General features: G+C 55.2%; 2 protein-coding genes across 9 annotated transcripts in view; one reads left to right on the top strand and one right to left on the bottom strand.

The window, feature by feature from the left end:
- Positions 1–3552: 3552 nt before the first annotated feature.
- SYT2 (synaptotagmin 2) lies at positions 3553–8921 on the top strand. The gene is made up of 8 exons (XM_075054930.1): positions 3553–3718; positions 3870–4039; positions 5562–5678; positions 5907–6074; positions 6241–6408; positions 6846–6963; positions 7745–7878; positions 8561–8921. Exons 1-8 carry the CDS (start codon positions 3553–3555, stop codon positions 8765–8767), a joined length of 1248 nt encoding a protein of 415 aa, XP_074911031.1. The 3' UTR covers positions 8768–8921.
- A 4544-nt stretch (positions 8922–13465) lies between these two features.
- PPP1R12B (protein phosphatase 1 regulatory subunit 12B) overlaps positions 13466–17107 on the bottom strand; it is a 124742-nt gene continuing 121100 nt past the window's right edge. For all 8 annotated transcript variants that reach the window (XM_075055310.1, XM_075055311.1, XM_075055315.1 and 5 more), the window contains one exon: positions 13466–16889. Coding sequence is in view for 3 of the 8 variants with exons in the window: in XM_075055311.1 (XP_074911412.1) it covers positions 16803–16889 (87 nt within the window). In the remaining 5 variants the exon portion in view is untranslated. The remainder of the gene's footprint in view (positions 16890–17107) is intronic.

Genomic DNA, 17107 nt, shown 5'->3' with positions numbered 1-17107 from the left:
CAGGGCATGAAGGTGACCATGTCCGAGGTCCAAGGGCAGGAGAAGGAGCTGGTGGAGCATGGCGAGCCTCTTAGATGCTCAGCATGTCTGGGGGGCTCTGTGCGGAGCGGGTCCAAGCAGGTTGACCACCACAGACATCCAAAATGGATAAATCTGCAGGAGGAGCTGGTGATCATGGTCCGTGCTGGTCTCAGAGCTGCAGCCTGAGGAGGAGGGATGTTCTTGAGGTCCAGGACCAGAGGTTGCATCCTCTGAATTACCGTGTTCTGCATATGAGGCCTGAGGTCAGGCAGAGATCTGGTATTGCCTTGGGTGGAGGGACCCTGGGGTGGCCTGTGGGGACCCAGCCCACACCACAGAGACAGCACCGAGGATCCGGTTTGGCTGTGCTGCACGATGAACCCAGCCACGATGAGTCACCCCTGGATGAGCCCCTTCTGATGCCATCGAAGTCCTTCATCCTCCATGGGCCCAGAGCAGGACCAGACCCCACCATCTGCCTGAAACCTTTGGGGCTGGGATGTGGGGGTGAGTGCAAGAAAAACCTGGGAGGCTTGAAAGAGCCCCTGGGAAGATACCGAGATGTTGGTGTCTTGGCTGGTCACATCCAACCATCCTCATGCCCTGGGTGACAAAGACATGTCTCCATCCCCTCCCTGCTGTGCTGCATGAGTGTGAGCACTGATCCTCTGCCTCCCTCCTGCCCCCAACGCAGGGGGACGGAGGCTGTGGGACTCACCCAGGGATGGCATTTTCTGGACTGTTATCACTTCTGTGTCCCGGCCAAGTTGCAGGTTGATAACCTCAAGCAACCAAAAGTCCTGTGCCAGGTCCCCTAAACGGTGAGTTCAACCAAAACAATGTCTTTGGGGCTTGTTTGTTTTGTCTCCTGCCTTTTATGAAACTTTTGTGGCATCAGGAAAATACTGAGCTCATTAAAAACGGGGAAAAAGAGTAATTGGTGCATCCCATAGCCGCTTGACTGCAGGGTCTGGCTATTGGAGCAGGTCTCAGAGATGCTCAGGGGTGGTATGGACTCACAAGGAAGTGTCTGCAAACCCTCTGTCGATGGGCACTGGGAATGTTTCCCAGCTGAGTGTTGCCTTTGCTTTTGCGATTTGCTCTCCAGTTTACAGTAATTGGTGCATTTACAATAAATGAGTGTTTTGTGCCCATTGCAGACAAACTGCACCACCGAGAGTCACTCCTTGCACTTTTAAAGTGAGTTTCTGATATGTGTGGTTGTGGAAAACACACACAGGGTTTCAAAATCCAGGAAGGACCAAAAAAAGCCCCAAACCAGATAAAAAATAGCTCCCAAGCTCCCAACCTGCAGAATGGTTATTTACTGCAGCTCTTTCCTCTGCCCGCCCAGGATGAATCCCAGCAGCTCTGCATCCAAGAGGCTGATCCTAAAGGAGATCATGACAGGTTTTACTCCCAGTTTGGGATGTTGCCCAGCTTGCCACGCACAGGGATGTGCGTGCGGAGAGGACGAACCCATCCATGAGCCGGCAAAGGGGTTTCTCCAGCCATCCTGTCCCCTGCGTGGCTGCCTGGAGGGTCCTGCTGCTCCCAGCAGTGCTGGTGACAGATGCCTTTCTGTTGCCTTGCCTTTTTGCATTCCCACTGCAAATGCTGCTGTTGGAAGGGATGAAGGATGATGATGTGCGAGGTGATGCTCCTGGCTAGCCCATGGTGCTGGGATGCTGCGGAGAGGGGTCATGTTGCAGCCCAGCTTGGCTCCCAGGGCTGGGGTGATGGGGAGGTCTGGTGGTGGGCTCGGTACCTTCCCCCGAGGAGCAAGACCTGCCACCAGCCTGGTTTTCAAGTCAACCAGATGCTGTTGGCAGCCCAGGACACCTCAGCCCTGCTGTTGGTGTCTGTAGCTTTTTCTAAGCAGAGACGTTGGGATGGTGAAGCCTGCGCTTGCGGCAGGGAACTTCTCAGGGTGGGAGTCACATAATTAGCCCGTTTCATTGTGTCAAGGGCTGCCTCTGCCTCACATGGGGTCCCCCCCAAGCCCCCACTGCCGCCTGCCCCCGCACGCCCCCAGGAGCAGTGGCACAGGAGGAAGGTGCCCAGGTGCGGAGCTGAGCTCTGGGCAACTCAATGCGTGGTTCACCGGAGAGGCAGCTGGAGATGGCATGGCAGCACTGTTTCAGGGCAGGTACACCCCCAGGTCTCTCTGGCTGACTTTTTGAGGTGAGAATGCTCCTTTTCCGCTGTTGCAGGAAGGACGGATCAGCAGCTGGCCCCAGGGGACAATGCTCCAGGAGAGGAGGCTTCACCAAGCAGGGAGGAGATGCAGGAAAGGGGTTTTCCCCCATGCTAGAGCTCACATGCCTCCAGAAACTCCTTCCTCAGTTATCTGCAAACCCACTCAGCTGTTTGCTTCCCCCACTGGATGGCCTTTTATTCTCCTTAACTCCACCGGCACTGTTAATTCCCTTGGCTTCTTGCCTGCTCTGATCTTCTCTTTGCAAGCTTGCCTTCTGCTGGGGTTAGAGAGGCACTTTAGGTCCAGAGCTGGGTCATGGAGGCACTTTGGGGCTGGAGCTGGGTTGTGGAGGCACTTTGTACCAGATTTGTTTGCAGGAGTGAATGCCACATTTGCAAGATCGTGGAGTGGGTGTCCTCATCCTTGGGGTGTGCTTCAGACCCCGCTGGGCTGGGGTGGAGGGTGCTGAGCACAGTGGGCTGTGCTGCAGCTCTGGCAGTGAATCAAGCACCTTCCCCAGGCCCTGTCAGGGAGCAGGGCTGGCTGAGGGAGCTGGGCTCTGCGGGGCTGGGAGGCGGACAGAAGCCTCGAGCCACCCAGGACACGGTACCTGTGACATGGTGAAAGGGTTGACCCTTTGACATGCAAACAGCCCTCCGTGGCTGTGTAGAGCCAGCTCTCCCCTGCTTTCATCCATCCTCAAAACGTGCCCTGGCACTGGAAGAAGAGTAATGTGCTGCTCCTCTCCCGTTCCCACCCTTGGAAGCTCTCCCAGGGCTGGGAGCAAGTCCTCAGGGTCCCACACCAGCACTGGGTCCCTGCATAAAGCGAGTTCTGGCTGCTGCCGTGTGTTGGGTCTGCAGGTGCCTGATGCCTGAGAAAAGGAGGAGGCAGGGGGGGCTGGCTTTGTCCAAACTGACCTCGCTCATTACTCCTGGGGATGCAAACACCCCTTCCCTCATCCCATGGGCCTCACCAGGCAAACCTACCCCCCAGGAGTGTCCCCGATGTCTCTGGGAGGCTCCGAGCTGTCACCAGCATTGATGTGATCCTGGGTGATGCTCCTGGTGGCTTTGGAGACATCAAGGGCCAGGAAACCTGGGGGTCAGCTTCCCATTGCTTGTGAGGGAGTCCAGGTGTCTGGCCTCTCATAAGTATTGTCTCTATGCCCCTCTAGCAGAAGATCAAGTAGCCCTGCTGTCAATGCAGATGTTGTCCTCAGTGCAGATGGCTGCTCAGGGACACAGCCTGGGCATGGGGAGGAGTGGGGGCAGCAAGGACCTGTGTGACCACTGAGGTGACATTGTGTTTCAGGGAGCCCCTGACTCACCATGACGTTCAAGCAAGCATCCATGATGGCCCCAGAGGCCATGGCCACCACGATGCCCATGACCACGATGGAGAACTCCACTGAGGCCGCGGGGCCGGGTGAGAGCAAGGAGGACATGTTCACCAAGCTGAGGGACAAGTTCATGAATGAGCTCAACAAGATCCCCTGTGAGTATATCTGCCTCCTTTTCTAGGTATTACCCTCCTCATGACGCCACCACTGCTCTGGTCCCAGTGCAACATGTGGGACAGGGTGGTGGGGTGGCTGGGGCTGGGAGGGAGCTGCGGGGCTGACCACGACACTGGCTTTTGCCCACAGTGCCGCCCTGGGCCCTCATCGCCATCGCGGTGGTAGCTGGACTCCTCATCCTCACCTGCTGCTTCTGCATCTGCAAGAAGTGCTGCTGCAAGAAGAAGAAGAACAAGAAGGAGAAGGGCAAAGGCATGAAGAACGCCATGAACATGAAGGACATGAAGTCAGGCAACCAGGTGATGTCCTTCTGGACTGCTTGGCCTTGTCCTGTGCTTGGTGTTGTAGGACGATCCCTTTGGTTGAGTTATGAACCGTATTGGGGCACTCATAGCTCAGGCAGCAGAGAGGGATGGAGCCACCAGGATCCTGGGATGCGACAGTGCAGACATGAGCCTGGAGCAGAGACAGCAGCACTGTCCTCTTCCAGTGCCCGGTGGCCCGGATGGGACCAGGCTCAAGCTGGCCTGGCCCTGCCAATGATTCACCTGAACAAGCAAAAGTTAATTTAATCCCTTGTGCCTCCCTACCTTCCTCTGAGTTGCCCTCGTCTCATTGAGCTGTGCCTTTAGCTGAGAGGGGAGGATCACCAGGCCAAAACGCCCACCAGTTTGGGGTCCCCAAAAAGCCAATGCTCAAGAGGCAGGTGCTGGTGCACGGAGCAGAGCTGGGGCTGTCTTCCCATCCTGGGGTCCAGCAGGGAAGAGGCTTTGGTACCAGCAGTCCTGAGGTGATCCTGGCCATTTCAATGGCCCTGACCTAGGGCTATTTGGAGGGAGTGGGAGATTTTGGGCATCTGTTCCTGCTCTTCAGAGCCATGTGGGCACCACGGCCATGCAGGCAGGGCTGGAGAGAGGTGAGCGTTGAGTGGAGATGCTCCATCGTACCTGCCCATCTGCACACCCCCGCGGTGGTGGGAGATGTGGGGTGGGATTCCCCAGTGGAGGGCGAGGGCTGCCATCCCCTGGGGCTTGGTGGGGCCATACAAACCCCGATTCCCCACCTTGCCGTGGGTCCCTTGGCGATGCTCTCTGTAACATGGCTCTCTTCACTCCTGGTGCTCTCGCTGTCCTCCCTCCCTGCTGCTCTGTCTGCGTGTTCCCTCTCCATCCTGGGATGCCCTCCATGGTAGGTGCCACCATGAGCCTCTTTCTCCATCATTGGCTTCCAGGGTGGGATGGGGGGCCTGGGGACATGTCAGAGAGGTGATAAGGAGCCAGGGCTCCCACCCCATGGACCATGGCTTGGAGAGGCAAGGAGAGGGGTGGCTTTGCCTTAGGAGAATTAGATTATATCTCTATTACTAAGCTAATAAAGCCTGGAAATGATCCTGCTAAGCCCTTAGCACTGGCTGTAGCGTTCCCCCAAGCATGGGTTGGGGGGGGTGGAGTATCCCTGCATCCTTTGAAGTAGGTTGCTTGCATGCAGCCACTGCCTGCAAGCACCAAACCTCCCACCACTGGAGCTGGTCCCGTGTCCTGGTGCCCCAGGGCAGCCCCCCATGGCATCTCGGCTGGACCAGCACTGGTGGTTCTCTGGCAGTTGCGTGGTTGTGGGCAGAGCCGGTGCCACCCCAGGGCTGCTGTGTTGATGTTTTATGTCCCCAGCATGGGGGTCTCCTTTCCCCTGTGGGGAGAACTTGGGTGTTGAGCTGCAGTAGGGTTGGGGTGCTGGAGATCCCCAGTGGTGTGGGGACAGGGATGCTGCACTGTGACCCTGCAGCTTAGCCAGGCACCTTGACTGCCATTGCAGGACTAACAGGACGACGATGACGCAGAGATGGGTCTGACGGAGGGGGAAGGTGAGGAGGAGGAGAAGGAGCCGGAGAACCTGGGCAAGTTGCAGTTCTCACTGGACTACGATTTCCAGGCAAACCAGGTGATGGAGGGGCTGGGGATCAGCTGAGGAGGTAGAGGAGTGGGGTTTGCCCAGGAAGGGTATTTGAGAAAAGTCTCCCTGTTGGACCTGGGTGGCACAGGAGGGAGGGGGGGAGCTGGGTGCTGTGCCACAGGGAGTCCTGTCTCATGTTGGGCTGGAGATGAGCCCTGGGCATCTGCAGCATGTACCTGGGGCGTCTCTCTGAATACACCCCTATCCCCACTCCAGTTGACGGTGGGGATCCTCCAAGCCGCTGAACTGCCAGCTTTGGACATGGGCGGCACCTCGGACCCATACGTTAAGGTGTTCCTGCTCCCTGACAAGAAGAAAAAGTACGAGACCAAAGTGCAGAAGAAGACACTAAACCCTGCCTTCAATGAGACCTTTACCTTCAAGGTGAGCCCCTTCCTACTCATAACATGGGACCTTGTCTCCCACTCCCATCTTTCCCCCTGACTGTGTACCAGTCCCATATGTTGACCCTCACTGCTGGGAGCGGCTGGTCCTGGCTTGGGATCCTCTGAGCCCATTGTCAGCCCAGTTGGTGGCCCTCTTTGTGCAGGTTCCCTACCAGGAACTGGGCGGGAAGACGCTGGTGATGGCCATCTACGACTTCGATCGCTTCTCCAAGCACGACATCATTGGCGAGGTGAAGGTGCCCATGAACACGGTGGACCTGGGCCAGCCCATTGAGGAATGGCGAGACCTGCAGAGCGGCGAGAAGGAGGAGGTGAGAGCAGGACTGGCGTGAGGCCCTCAGCCAGCTGAAACTCTTGGCCAGGGGGGTGAGATGTGGAGTGGCCATGGGGCAAACTCTGCTTTCTGGGACATCCCGCAGTGCTCAGGATGGCAATTGCTGTGGAGTCACCTGAATATCATGGGTGTCCTGGCCATGAGTGCTGGACAGGACCTGCCCTTGTTGTTCCCCTGTGCAAAAGCCTTTTTAAAACAAAAATGAAGAGTATAAACTTCTTGAGTACTGTGCTGGGACTGGCCTGCCCCAGACCCAAGTGATCAAACCCTTGTGCTGGTGCATGGGGTGCCAGCTCATGCCTGCATTGAAGGTTGAGCTGGGTTTGGGGGGACCTGCATGCAGGACTGTGTCCCAACACTGTGGTACGATGCACTAGCAAGGCTTTGATATCTGCTCCCTGCTCTGCTTGGCAGCCAGAGAAGCTAGGAGATATCTGCATCTCCCTCCGGTATGTGCCCACGGCTGGGAAACTCACTGTCTGCATCCTGGAGGCCAAGAACCTGAAAAAGATGGATGTCGGCGGTCTCTCAGGTGGGTGTCAGCTTGTGGGCATCCTCCTCCTGCCATGCTGTGGGGATCTCAGAATCCTTTGTTGGGGAAGGACACAGGGGCTATTAGTCTGGCCGGGCTCAGGGAAGCCCCCTCCAGTGCCTGGGACCTCCTGCATCGGAGCAGCCCAAGGTCTGGCTGGGGGGCAAGGGGAGATGGGGATGGGATGAGCCCCCCTAACCTTAGGAAGGCCATATCAAATTTGGTTCACCACTGTGTCCAGGGTCAGGACCTGGGTGGTAAAAATGCTCCTTTGCCATTTGCTCCTGGTCCTGCTCCTCCTTGACTTGGGGCCAAGGACCTCAGTCGACAGCATATTTTATGCCAGAAGTCTTCCCAACTCCATGCCAGGGCTGAGCTCTCTGCCCAGGGGTCCTCAGCTCTCTCCAGACTTGCCTTAACCAGGAGAGCAGTACCTGCATGGCTGGAAGGGTTCAGCTTTATTGCTGGGGTGTCCTGCTCCAGAAATGAGGGTGACAGTCCAGCACCCACTGCTGTCACTCCACTGTTCCCAGCCCTCCTACAAGAGGACCGACAGGATGCAGAAGAGCTCCATTCCTTGGCCAGTTGCTCCCACAAATCTTCTCCAGCCCAAATATTTTGGCTTTGGCCTCCATCCACAAACCTCAGAGCACCTTTACTCTTGGAGGCCTCTTTACCCCATGGTGCACCTCATCCTAGGCTGAGACTTCTCCTGGGGGCAGGCTGGTGGTGTCCCCTGGGTATCTCAGCCCTGGCTCATGCACCCTCTTGCCCCCACCAGATCCCTACGTGAAGATCCACCTGCTGCAGAATGGCAAGAGATTGAAGAAGAAGAAGACCACAGTCAAGAAGAAGACCTTGAACCCCTACTTCAACGAGTCCTTCAGCTTTGAGATCCCCTTTGAGCAGATACAGGTTTGTCTGATGACCTCCCTGGGAGGCAGACAGGGTGGGGGCAATGGGAGAATTCCCACAGCTGCCCGAGCCCATGTCCCAGCCTTCCCAGCAGCCTGAGCAGCTCCTGCCAAGCTCCTGGTTTGGTCACCCATGAAATACATTCAGTCCATCAGCCTGGGGTAATGCTGAGGGCAGCTGGTGCAGGGGCAGAGGTGGGAGGCTGGGCAGCACCCATGGAAGATGCAACCAATGCACATCATGGCTGGAATGCGGCTTTCCTCTGCTCCTGGTCCTCTAGTGCTCACCCCAGGCATAGCAGGGACCACTCAGTGGTCCTAGGGGCATGTTGGACCATTGGTAGGTGCCTTCTGCCCCTCCATGTCCTGGCCCTAGCCCTGTCAAGCCCTGTGGCCCACAGCTCTTGCCCAGCCCCACACCACCTCTTGGTGACCTGTCCCAGGTGGCCACGTCAGGATGAGCTGGGCCCCACTGTGGCTCTGCAGGACTGGAGGAAGGAAGTGGATGAAGCTATGGGCATGGAGGGGACCCTGCCCCAAAACGGGCCACAGCAGGGCTCAGCCTTGGGGGATCCCTGGGGTGCCCTGCTGAGCCACCCTGGGGCTGGGGACAGCACGGAGGCCATGGAGCAGTCATGGCCGCTGCACCTTTCTGCCCCTCTAAAGAAGGTTTCCTCCTTTAGAAAGTGCAAGTGGTCATCACAGTGCTGGACTATGACAAGCTGGGGAAGAATGAAGCCATAGGCAAGATCTTCACGGGCTGCAACGCCACCGGCACGGAGCTGCGGCACTGGTCCGACATGCTGGCCAACCCCCGGCGGCCCATTGCCCAGTGGCACTCGCTGAAGCCAGAGGAAGAAGTAGATGCAGCTCTCGGGAAAAACAAATAGGAAGAACTGCCGGCCAGCGCGGCACGGCACTGCGGACAGTCGAAGCGACCCAGAGCTACTGATACCTCAGTTATGCAACCTTTCATTTTGGTTTTTTTGTTCTGTTTTAAGCTGAAATACCCTTTGATGGCTGTGGAAGGATTTCCAGACAGTCCCAATAGCTTCCAGGGGAGGAGGTTAAAGATATGGATGGTTCTTTTTGTTCTTCAGCATCGCTCCCTTCTGCTGCATGTCCCATCGCTTCTGCCTGCCATCCCTTCCAGGTGCAAAGCCACCATCACGCCTGGGACCTTCCCTGGCGGCCGCGTCACCAGCCTGCAGCATCGCTGCTGCCGTCCTTCCCTTGGGTCCACGTGGGGAACCATCAAACATTGCATGGAGTTGATACCAGAGCCTGATAGAGTGAGATGACCAGACCCACTGTGCTTGCTTGGGGCATGAACAGCTGTGTGGACATCAAAACAATGGAGAAGACCCTCTGCAGGAGACCCAGGTGCCTCCCCCTTCTGCTCTGCCTCCCTCTGTCTGGGAAGGGTGAGAGCTGAGGTTTTGGGCCAAGGACGACCAAGTGCCCCTGGCCAGCTCCAGGTTTGGCTTCTTCTGGGGAGAGGTTTGCAGGGACTGTGGGGCCCAGCTGCGGCCGGTGTGGCGGTGGGGTGCCAAACCCTCGGTGTTGCAGCCGGAGCAGTGAGGGCCGGTCTGAGCATGGGGAGCCCCGGGGAGTCTGCTCTGAGGAGACACATGGTGGGATGTGCATGCAATGGCAGCGCAGTGTGGACCACCACCACCTCTGCTGGGCGGCCATCATGTCCCCAGCAGCCAAGCGAGGACAGCGCTGGGTGATTTGCATGTGTGTCCCACAAGGACAAGGCAGGTTTACGCTGAGAGGTCTCCAAGTGTGAGGGGGACAGCCCCCCCGAGTGGTGCCAGGTGCCTCCCCAAAGGCCATCGCATGTCCCCAGGGATCAGCCCCAGTGTAGGCATGCCAGCACAGCCTCAGGGCAGCTGGGGGGCTATGGGGAGCTCCAGCCTCACCACTGCATCCCACTGCCGTGATGCAGGTGGGGAGGGCGAGAGGGACCCCACGGCCAACAAGGGACCAAAGCCCCCGACCCCCACGAGCTGCTGCTCCCCGCCAGGCTGCTGTCTGCTGAATCCACCCCATCCTGCTCCCCTTGGGGATATAAGCCATATCTGTGTCCCTGACAGTGGGCAAGAGCTTCTCCGGGCCACCTCTCCCACCGTGGGACAAGCCAGGACCAAGCCCCTGAGCTGGAAAGCCAACATCATTCCTTGCAGCTGTGAGAGGGTCCGGCAGCCCTGCCCAGTTCAGCCCGGTCTGTACCGGAGCACCGACGTGAGCTGGTGTCCCTGTCCCAGCTCCGACTCCCCAGCAGCCTTGTGCTCCCTGCTCCACTTTGCGTTCCTGGACTCAGTTTTGTGGGGTTTTGGCACAGCTATGTAGCAAAGGGCATTGCATCTTCAGCCAAGAGGGGCTTACAGTGGAGAAGCAGAGCTCTGGGGTGCAGCTGGGAATGCCCCAGGCACTGGGGACGCTGCTCTGGGGGTCCAGCGCCTGGGCTGGAACCTCAGTGCAGGGTGTCCCGAGCCTGGGGACAAAGTGCCAAAACTGAGCTGGCCCTGGTGCTGCTGGATGCTTCAGCAGCTCCCTGAGGCCCCCTGTTTTGCAAAGGTCCTCTCAGCCCCAGCTGAAGTTGGGGAGATGATGGAAAACTTGGTGGCAGCCACAGCTCATGGGGTTCAGGTTGGACACAGGGATGAGCCCCTTCCCCTGGTGGGATGTGCAGCTCTGGGACAGGTCCCCAGGGAGGGATGTCTCTGTCCTTGGGGGAGGTTCGGGGTCCGGTTAGGCAAGCTGCGGTATATGGTGGTGGTAGATGTTGGACTGGAGACCTCCAAAGACCACTTCCACCACCATCTCAGCTGCGCTTGGCCCCTGCCCTGGTGCCCAGCCCGGCTGCTGGAGCTGCGGCTCGGCTGGGCTGGGTGAAGGTGGCACTGGGGCCACACCAGGCTACAGGGGCTTCGTGGGTCACCAAGCGAGTGGTCCCGCAGGGCCATCTCCAGCTTTAATTAGTCCCTTTTCCTAACGAATGCCTCAGTGTGAGCAAACAAGGTCCTGCCCTGCTCATGTAGCCAAAGGGAGAAGAAATCTCGGGGTGCTTTTAATTAATGGGGAACTGGGGGCAGCTGATGCCCCTCGGCTGGGACACTGGCAGGATTCAGGCTCTTGAGTCAGTCTCGTTTTGGAGTCTGTCTGGGCACTGGGCGTCATTTGCCTTACGTGGAAATGGGTTAAAAAAGAAGGAATTGGAAAGAACACTAAAATCCTCCTGTTGGCAGCCAGCTCATGTGCGCAGCCCTGCAGCTTTCCTTGGGAAGCAAGCAGAGGTGTGCACGCCTGCACGCATCCACACGCGCACACCCTCATGTGCACACCCCCATGTGCACCCCCCCACCCGCACCCCCCCAGACCCGCTGCATCGTCCGGGGTCTCACTGGGAGCGGAGGTCCCATCTGGCTGGTTTCCATTCGGACTCTTTAAGCCTTGGGGGGGGGAACTGTGACTTTAATACATAATTTTTTTTTAATAAAAAAGGGAAAAATAACCAACATATTAAAGCCATCTGCGCTGCCTCTGACCCCTCCTTAGTTGTGTGTAGTTAAAAATATATGGAGACATAGCTGTATATACCATGAACAGTGCATGAGATGCAGCCACATAGCAGTAGCAGCATGGTTAAAGCCGAGTGCGGCGCTGCACGCTCTGCCCCACCGCTCGCCACTGCCGGCACCTCCGTCCGGACCACGTTTCTCCAACGAGGCAGAGACGGCGATGAACAAAACTCATTGCTCGAGTGCTCTCCACCGCCCCGATTATTTTCCCCTGAATAAAAAAAAAAAAATAAAATCATGTAAAAGAAGAAAATAATGCCAAGAAGCAAAGCATGCCAAGCCAGGCCCGCCAGCGGAGGGTGAGCCGTCACCAACGCAGCCGTGACTTCCATGTGTGTCTTGTTCCTGTATCTTGTCGCATTTATACCATGGCCGGGTAGCGGCAACATCGTGGCTTTGGCGTCCTGTGTCGCGTTGGTGCATTTCACCGTCAGAGCAACTTTAGAAGCCATATTAGACCACGGTGTGCTGGGACCCCATGGGGACGGGCCCACAGGTGAGCCGTGACCCTCTTCTCCCCATGTGTCCACCGTCCCCCCAGTTTCGTGGGGCTCAGCGGCAGAGCCAGGCTGCTAGGACAAGCCACATCAGCAACTGCCTCGGTGGCCACGGATGCCGCCGTCACACCGGGTGAGGGGATGGGGCAGCGCTGGGCACCGACGCCGGGGCCAACTTGCCGGTGACATTTCTGCAGTAGAAAGGCTGGAATGCAGCAAAGATCTGGTGGCAAAAAGGCTTTTGAGAGTGATTTGGGTTATTTCTGCTGTGTCTGGTCAGGTGGTTTCCGTTTTGGGGACAAGAGCCGGCATTCCCCTCTCCCGGCTGCACCGTGGTGCAAACCCAGCTGTGCCACGGAGATGCTCAGCTTCGGTCTCCTGGGGTTAAAAGGAAGCAAATCTGCCAGGCTTGGCAACAAGCTGGGCTTTCTTTTCCTTTTTTCCCCCAAACCTGGGAGGGAGGAACCAGCTCCTTTGGGAGTCCCAGGCTCGGGCTGTTCCTGGAGTGAAGGACTCCCCACACCGGCCCCACTCTGCCCCATCCCGGCCCCCGCAGCGTTCGGCTCCGGCGGGAAGCTGCTTTTAAAGCCCTTTCCTCTCGTGTGGACTCTGTCGTTTCCGTCTCTTATCGTTAAATGGTTATTTTGTAATGATATCTGTCTCCTTATTAAAGAAACAAGCTGAAAGGAGCCCCGGTTCCCTTCTGGTTTTGCTGCTGGGCCTCAGCGGGGCAGCCGTGGCGGGGGGCAGGTCCCAGGACCGTGAGCCCAGGGACAATGGAGGGATGGAGACACGAGGGGAACCCTGCGAGGGCCCAGGTTCCCCCAAAATATGAGTGTGCTTGCACACATGGTGGGGATGTCTCTGGGCAGCCTTGAGCCCCGGTGGCCCGGCTAAGCGTGGCTGGCCCAGACATGGGGTGCAGGTGGGAAGACATGAAAGGTCCCCACCAAATTCTTCATCCCCAACACATACGGTTTGGTCCATATATTCACGTTTATGTCCTGCCCTGCTTTGCAGAGGCGCTGGACACCCCTAATCCCAAAGGGAAGAGCTCAAGCTGCAGTAACCACTCCCAAAGACCGAAATACACAGAGGTTTCTAGCAACCTCACTTGGGCCAAAGGCTCCAAGATACGGCACCAGCGCCCATGTCTTTGCTACAGGTTTGTCTTGCCCAAGCTCCTGAGCAGAGCAAATCCAGGGCTTGGCACCATGGAGGGAGATGGGCCTGAGCCCCATTGTGGTTCAGAGGTGTCAGGTGGGACCCTCTCCCGTTCACCTTCCTGGCTGGTGGGTGGCTGTCAGTGACGGGCATCCACAGTTCCTTCATTTGAGCTTTCCCTGAACAGTCACACAGGGGAGCGTTGCCTTTCCCGTGCTGTAACTGCAGCAGGTTATTTCTACTTTGATAGATGATTGATACTGTTGTGCTATGGAAATTTTGGGAAAAACAGGGTGTTTAAACAACTTGCACCTCCAGAAAGATGGAAGCAAAGCAAAGCTTCTATTTTATCAACTCTTATTTTATTCATTTATAAATACTGTTGTGTTTACAAGCATCATAGATGTGAATATTATTCCCAAACTTTCAAACACATAATACTTATAATACTATATAACAACAACCAGTAAAACAAATCATTCATCTCAGGGTTTGAAAGGCCACTCAAAAGTTGCATAAAAATACATTCTCTCCCCATCTCGTAAGCTAGTCCTGCTTCTCCAAGGAGTTTATTTACAAAGAGCCATCATCAAACTCACAGCCACAATAGGCGGGTTCACCCCAAGCAATAAAAATGAATTCACCCCAAGCAATTGCTTAGAAAAAAAGCTTGTGTTCTCCAATGGAGATCACATCTGGCAAATGCTCTGGTTCAAATAGGGATCAGTTTTAAAAACTGCTTGCTTTGCACTCTGTCCCAAGTGCAGAGTGCAAGGTGTCCTATTCGTTACCTCCTCAGTGCACTGGTTATGTCAGGCATTAAGTGAGACCAAAAAAATTAATTCTCAAGAATTTGGTTTGCAATTGCATGTTCATCATGAAATACTCACAGCTTTGGCTAGTCAGCGAGACTAAACTGTTGGTGGGTCCTCTACCCTAGTCAGAGTTCAGGGGGATAATCCAGTGCTAAACAGACACTTCATTTAAAGTGGTTTGGCTTCGCAAGGTGCCACGCAGAGCAATTAAGCCTTCCGCACCCTTCACATACTGTTCCTTAGGATAAAATGCAATGAGTGTCCTGGTAGGAAGGGGCAAAATGTCAGTGCAGGATGGATTTGTCAGATTAGGTTGAACCCTCTCCCTAAAACAGATACCAGGCTTCTTCACACTGCCAGGAACCTGCCTCGTGAGAAGAACAGGATCTTTAGTCTGAAATCTCGTCCCTTGTCCTGCTGGGATGCACGACCCAAGACGCACGCGTTGGCACACCAGCGCTGCACCAACCACCAGCACCCCAGCAGGTAAGTATCTTCTCCGCGTGGCACAGAAGGGACTGGACTCCTGTTTAGAGCTGAGAGAGCCCAAGTCTGAAGCAAGGAGTGGGTCACCAAGAGAAAAAAACATCAAGAACCGCAGAAGTACTCACATAAAGAGTGCACCAAGTGGGAACGGCGTGCAGAAAAAGCATTGACCAGATCTCAAGACTTAAAGCTGTTAAATATAGCAGGGTTAAAATAAAGTAATATAAAAAGGATGCCTGGCTTAGGCAGTGCTCTGCAGAAACCCTGATGCCATTACCAGCTTTGGTCTCTTCCTCCCCAAAGCACAGCAGCAGAGGAAGGGCCTCAGTGTACCAGGAGAAACGGCATCTCATGCCGTGCACAAACAGCTCCGCTGGCTGAAGAGCGGTGGAAGAGGAACCTCTGTCTAGAGCTGCCTGGGGAAAAACTGGCAGCTCTAAGAACAGCTAGAGAGGTGGGAACAGGCAGGACAGGGAGGGGAAGGGGAAAAAAATGGAGAATTAGAAAAAAGAAACAAAACCAAACTAGGAAAAAAACCCAAGGGAGAGGAAAATAAACACTTTCTGAAGCAATAATCAGCAAAAGGTTCCAAAAAGCCCAGGACTGGCTGATAAGAGATAAATTTTACCCTGTTGAGCAAGCTCAAGAATTATGCTCATGTTCAAGTGTCTCATCTATCTCTCTCATAGCAGAAAGAGTCCCACCAGTGTGGTGGGAGCTGCAAGCCCACAGTCAGCAGAGGTGCCTGGGAACATAGGTAGAACTTCATGGCAACCTCCAAGTTCAATGACTGAGACTGCAACTCAGCCAGATGGAGCAGGGAAATCAAAGGACAAAGGAAATGAAAGGACAAATATGAAGGATGTAGATGGGGAAGTGGTTTGGATAGAGGAAGAAGTATCTGAGAGGGAAGGTATCGTTTGAGAAGAGTCTATTAAGGGGAAGCTTAACAGATCTGATGACAGGTTACTGCTGCTATCATCAAAATCACACAGCACATAGAGGAGCCACTGTCTAAATGCCCATAGAGAGAACAATTTCAAACTGTTCTGAGTATGTATAACATCAAGGAGGGTTTTTTTTTCAAGGTTTCCTTCAAGGTCAAGGCTTATTGCAAGCCTTTGACAGATTAAAAGACTTTCATCCCAGTGATACAGTTACCAGCACACCCAAGGGTAGCTCCTTCTCCCTTTGACACCAATGTACCCACACTTTTCCATGGCATGCGGGAGGACAAGTGATCACTGCTTCATGCTCCTCTGCCTTCAAACCCAGCTGTGCCAAGCTGCTTCACCAACAGATGGGTAGGTGGGACTGGACTCTGGCGTTCCCTCTCCCTACAAACAAACCAGTGCTGCCTTTCACTTGGTCAGCCTCCTGCTGCACATCAAAGCAAGGTACCTGAAATACCAAACCAGACTCCTCCGCAGGGCTCTGCCTTCATGAAGATAGCAGGAAAATGTCCCAGACAGCTGGTTTCTGGCACAGGCACAGCTCCCTACAAGGTGATTCACGCTAATATGCATGTGAAGGCAGCATAGGATCTCTAGGGGTTCAAGCTTGCCCTTCAGAAAGCTCGGCAAGTATCTGTGATACATCCTATCCCAAACAGCAAGAATCCAGATGCAGTCAGCAGACACTACTAACAGAGACAGGAGCCCTGGAAGGATACAGTGTGATACCGAATCACCCAGGCTGCAGAGGAAAGGCAGGGTGAGGGATAAGGGGTCTGATGCTGAGAATCAGCTCTGATGTTACTGAACAGGTTCAAAATCTTACGTTAAATAAAAGACTCGGTCTACTGGGGCGAAAGGAGAAGAAGGTCTCTGTGCAAAGCAGCTGTAGTCAGCCTGTTACAGAAATCAGCCCTGGTGGCTTTCACAGCATCACATTTTAACCAAAGTCCCACATCTCGAGTGGGTTGATGTGCATCCTCAGAGTCCCAGCACATGTTCACATTTTCCACCTGTAAAGGGCTTGGATGTACTGGATTAGTTCTTTAGGTGTCACTTTTTAAAGTAGGAGCTACCTACTCCAGACTGGAGTCCAACACCAAATACTGGGCTTCTGGAAGAAGTAGTTTTGGCAGCTCAAACCCAGTCCTCATGTTTCTCTTCTCCCTTGAATAAAATGTCCGAGATACCACAACATGCTTAAATTAAAAATAATAAAATGGCAGGGGTGTGTGTTGTGGGGGAAATAAGGGCAGATAGGGAATGTACAGCAAAGGGCAGGGCAAGGCAGGTGTGACAGATTGATCCCATGGCTGAAATGCTTGCTGTACTTGACAGGAGAAAAAGAGAGGGGTAGGGCTTGGTGGTGGGGTTGGCAGCTTGCGTAGGGCACCCCTCTTCATCCTGCCTTTGTTCAGGATTCCTATTTGGAGAGCTTGCTGATGACACGAATGAGGGCTCCGTTCTCGTCCTTCAGCCTTTGGTTGTCCGACTTCAGCTCTGTCAAAATCTGTAGAGAGAGACAAAGACAAGATGGGATTACAGCTCAGCGCTGCAGGCTGGACAAGCCCTATGGCTCACAGGGAACAGCAGGGATGTTGCATTCCCTCCATGCAGCACACTTTTGGCTGTGAGGCGTGGAGGGGTCAAGAGGGTACTTGAGCACAGCAAAGAGCCGTGGAGCTCCTGGAGCCGGGAAAGCCCTTGCTGAGAAGCGATGCCACAGCC

The sequence above is a fragment of the Buteo buteo genome, chromosome 23 (assembly GCF_964188355.1).
Source record: "Buteo buteo chromosome 23, bButBut1.hap1.1, whole genome shotgun sequence".
Taxonomy (NCBI): domain Eukaryota; kingdom Metazoa; phylum Chordata; class Aves; order Accipitriformes; family Accipitridae; genus Buteo; species Buteo buteo.
This window is presented reverse-complemented; position numbering and strand designations above follow the sequence as displayed.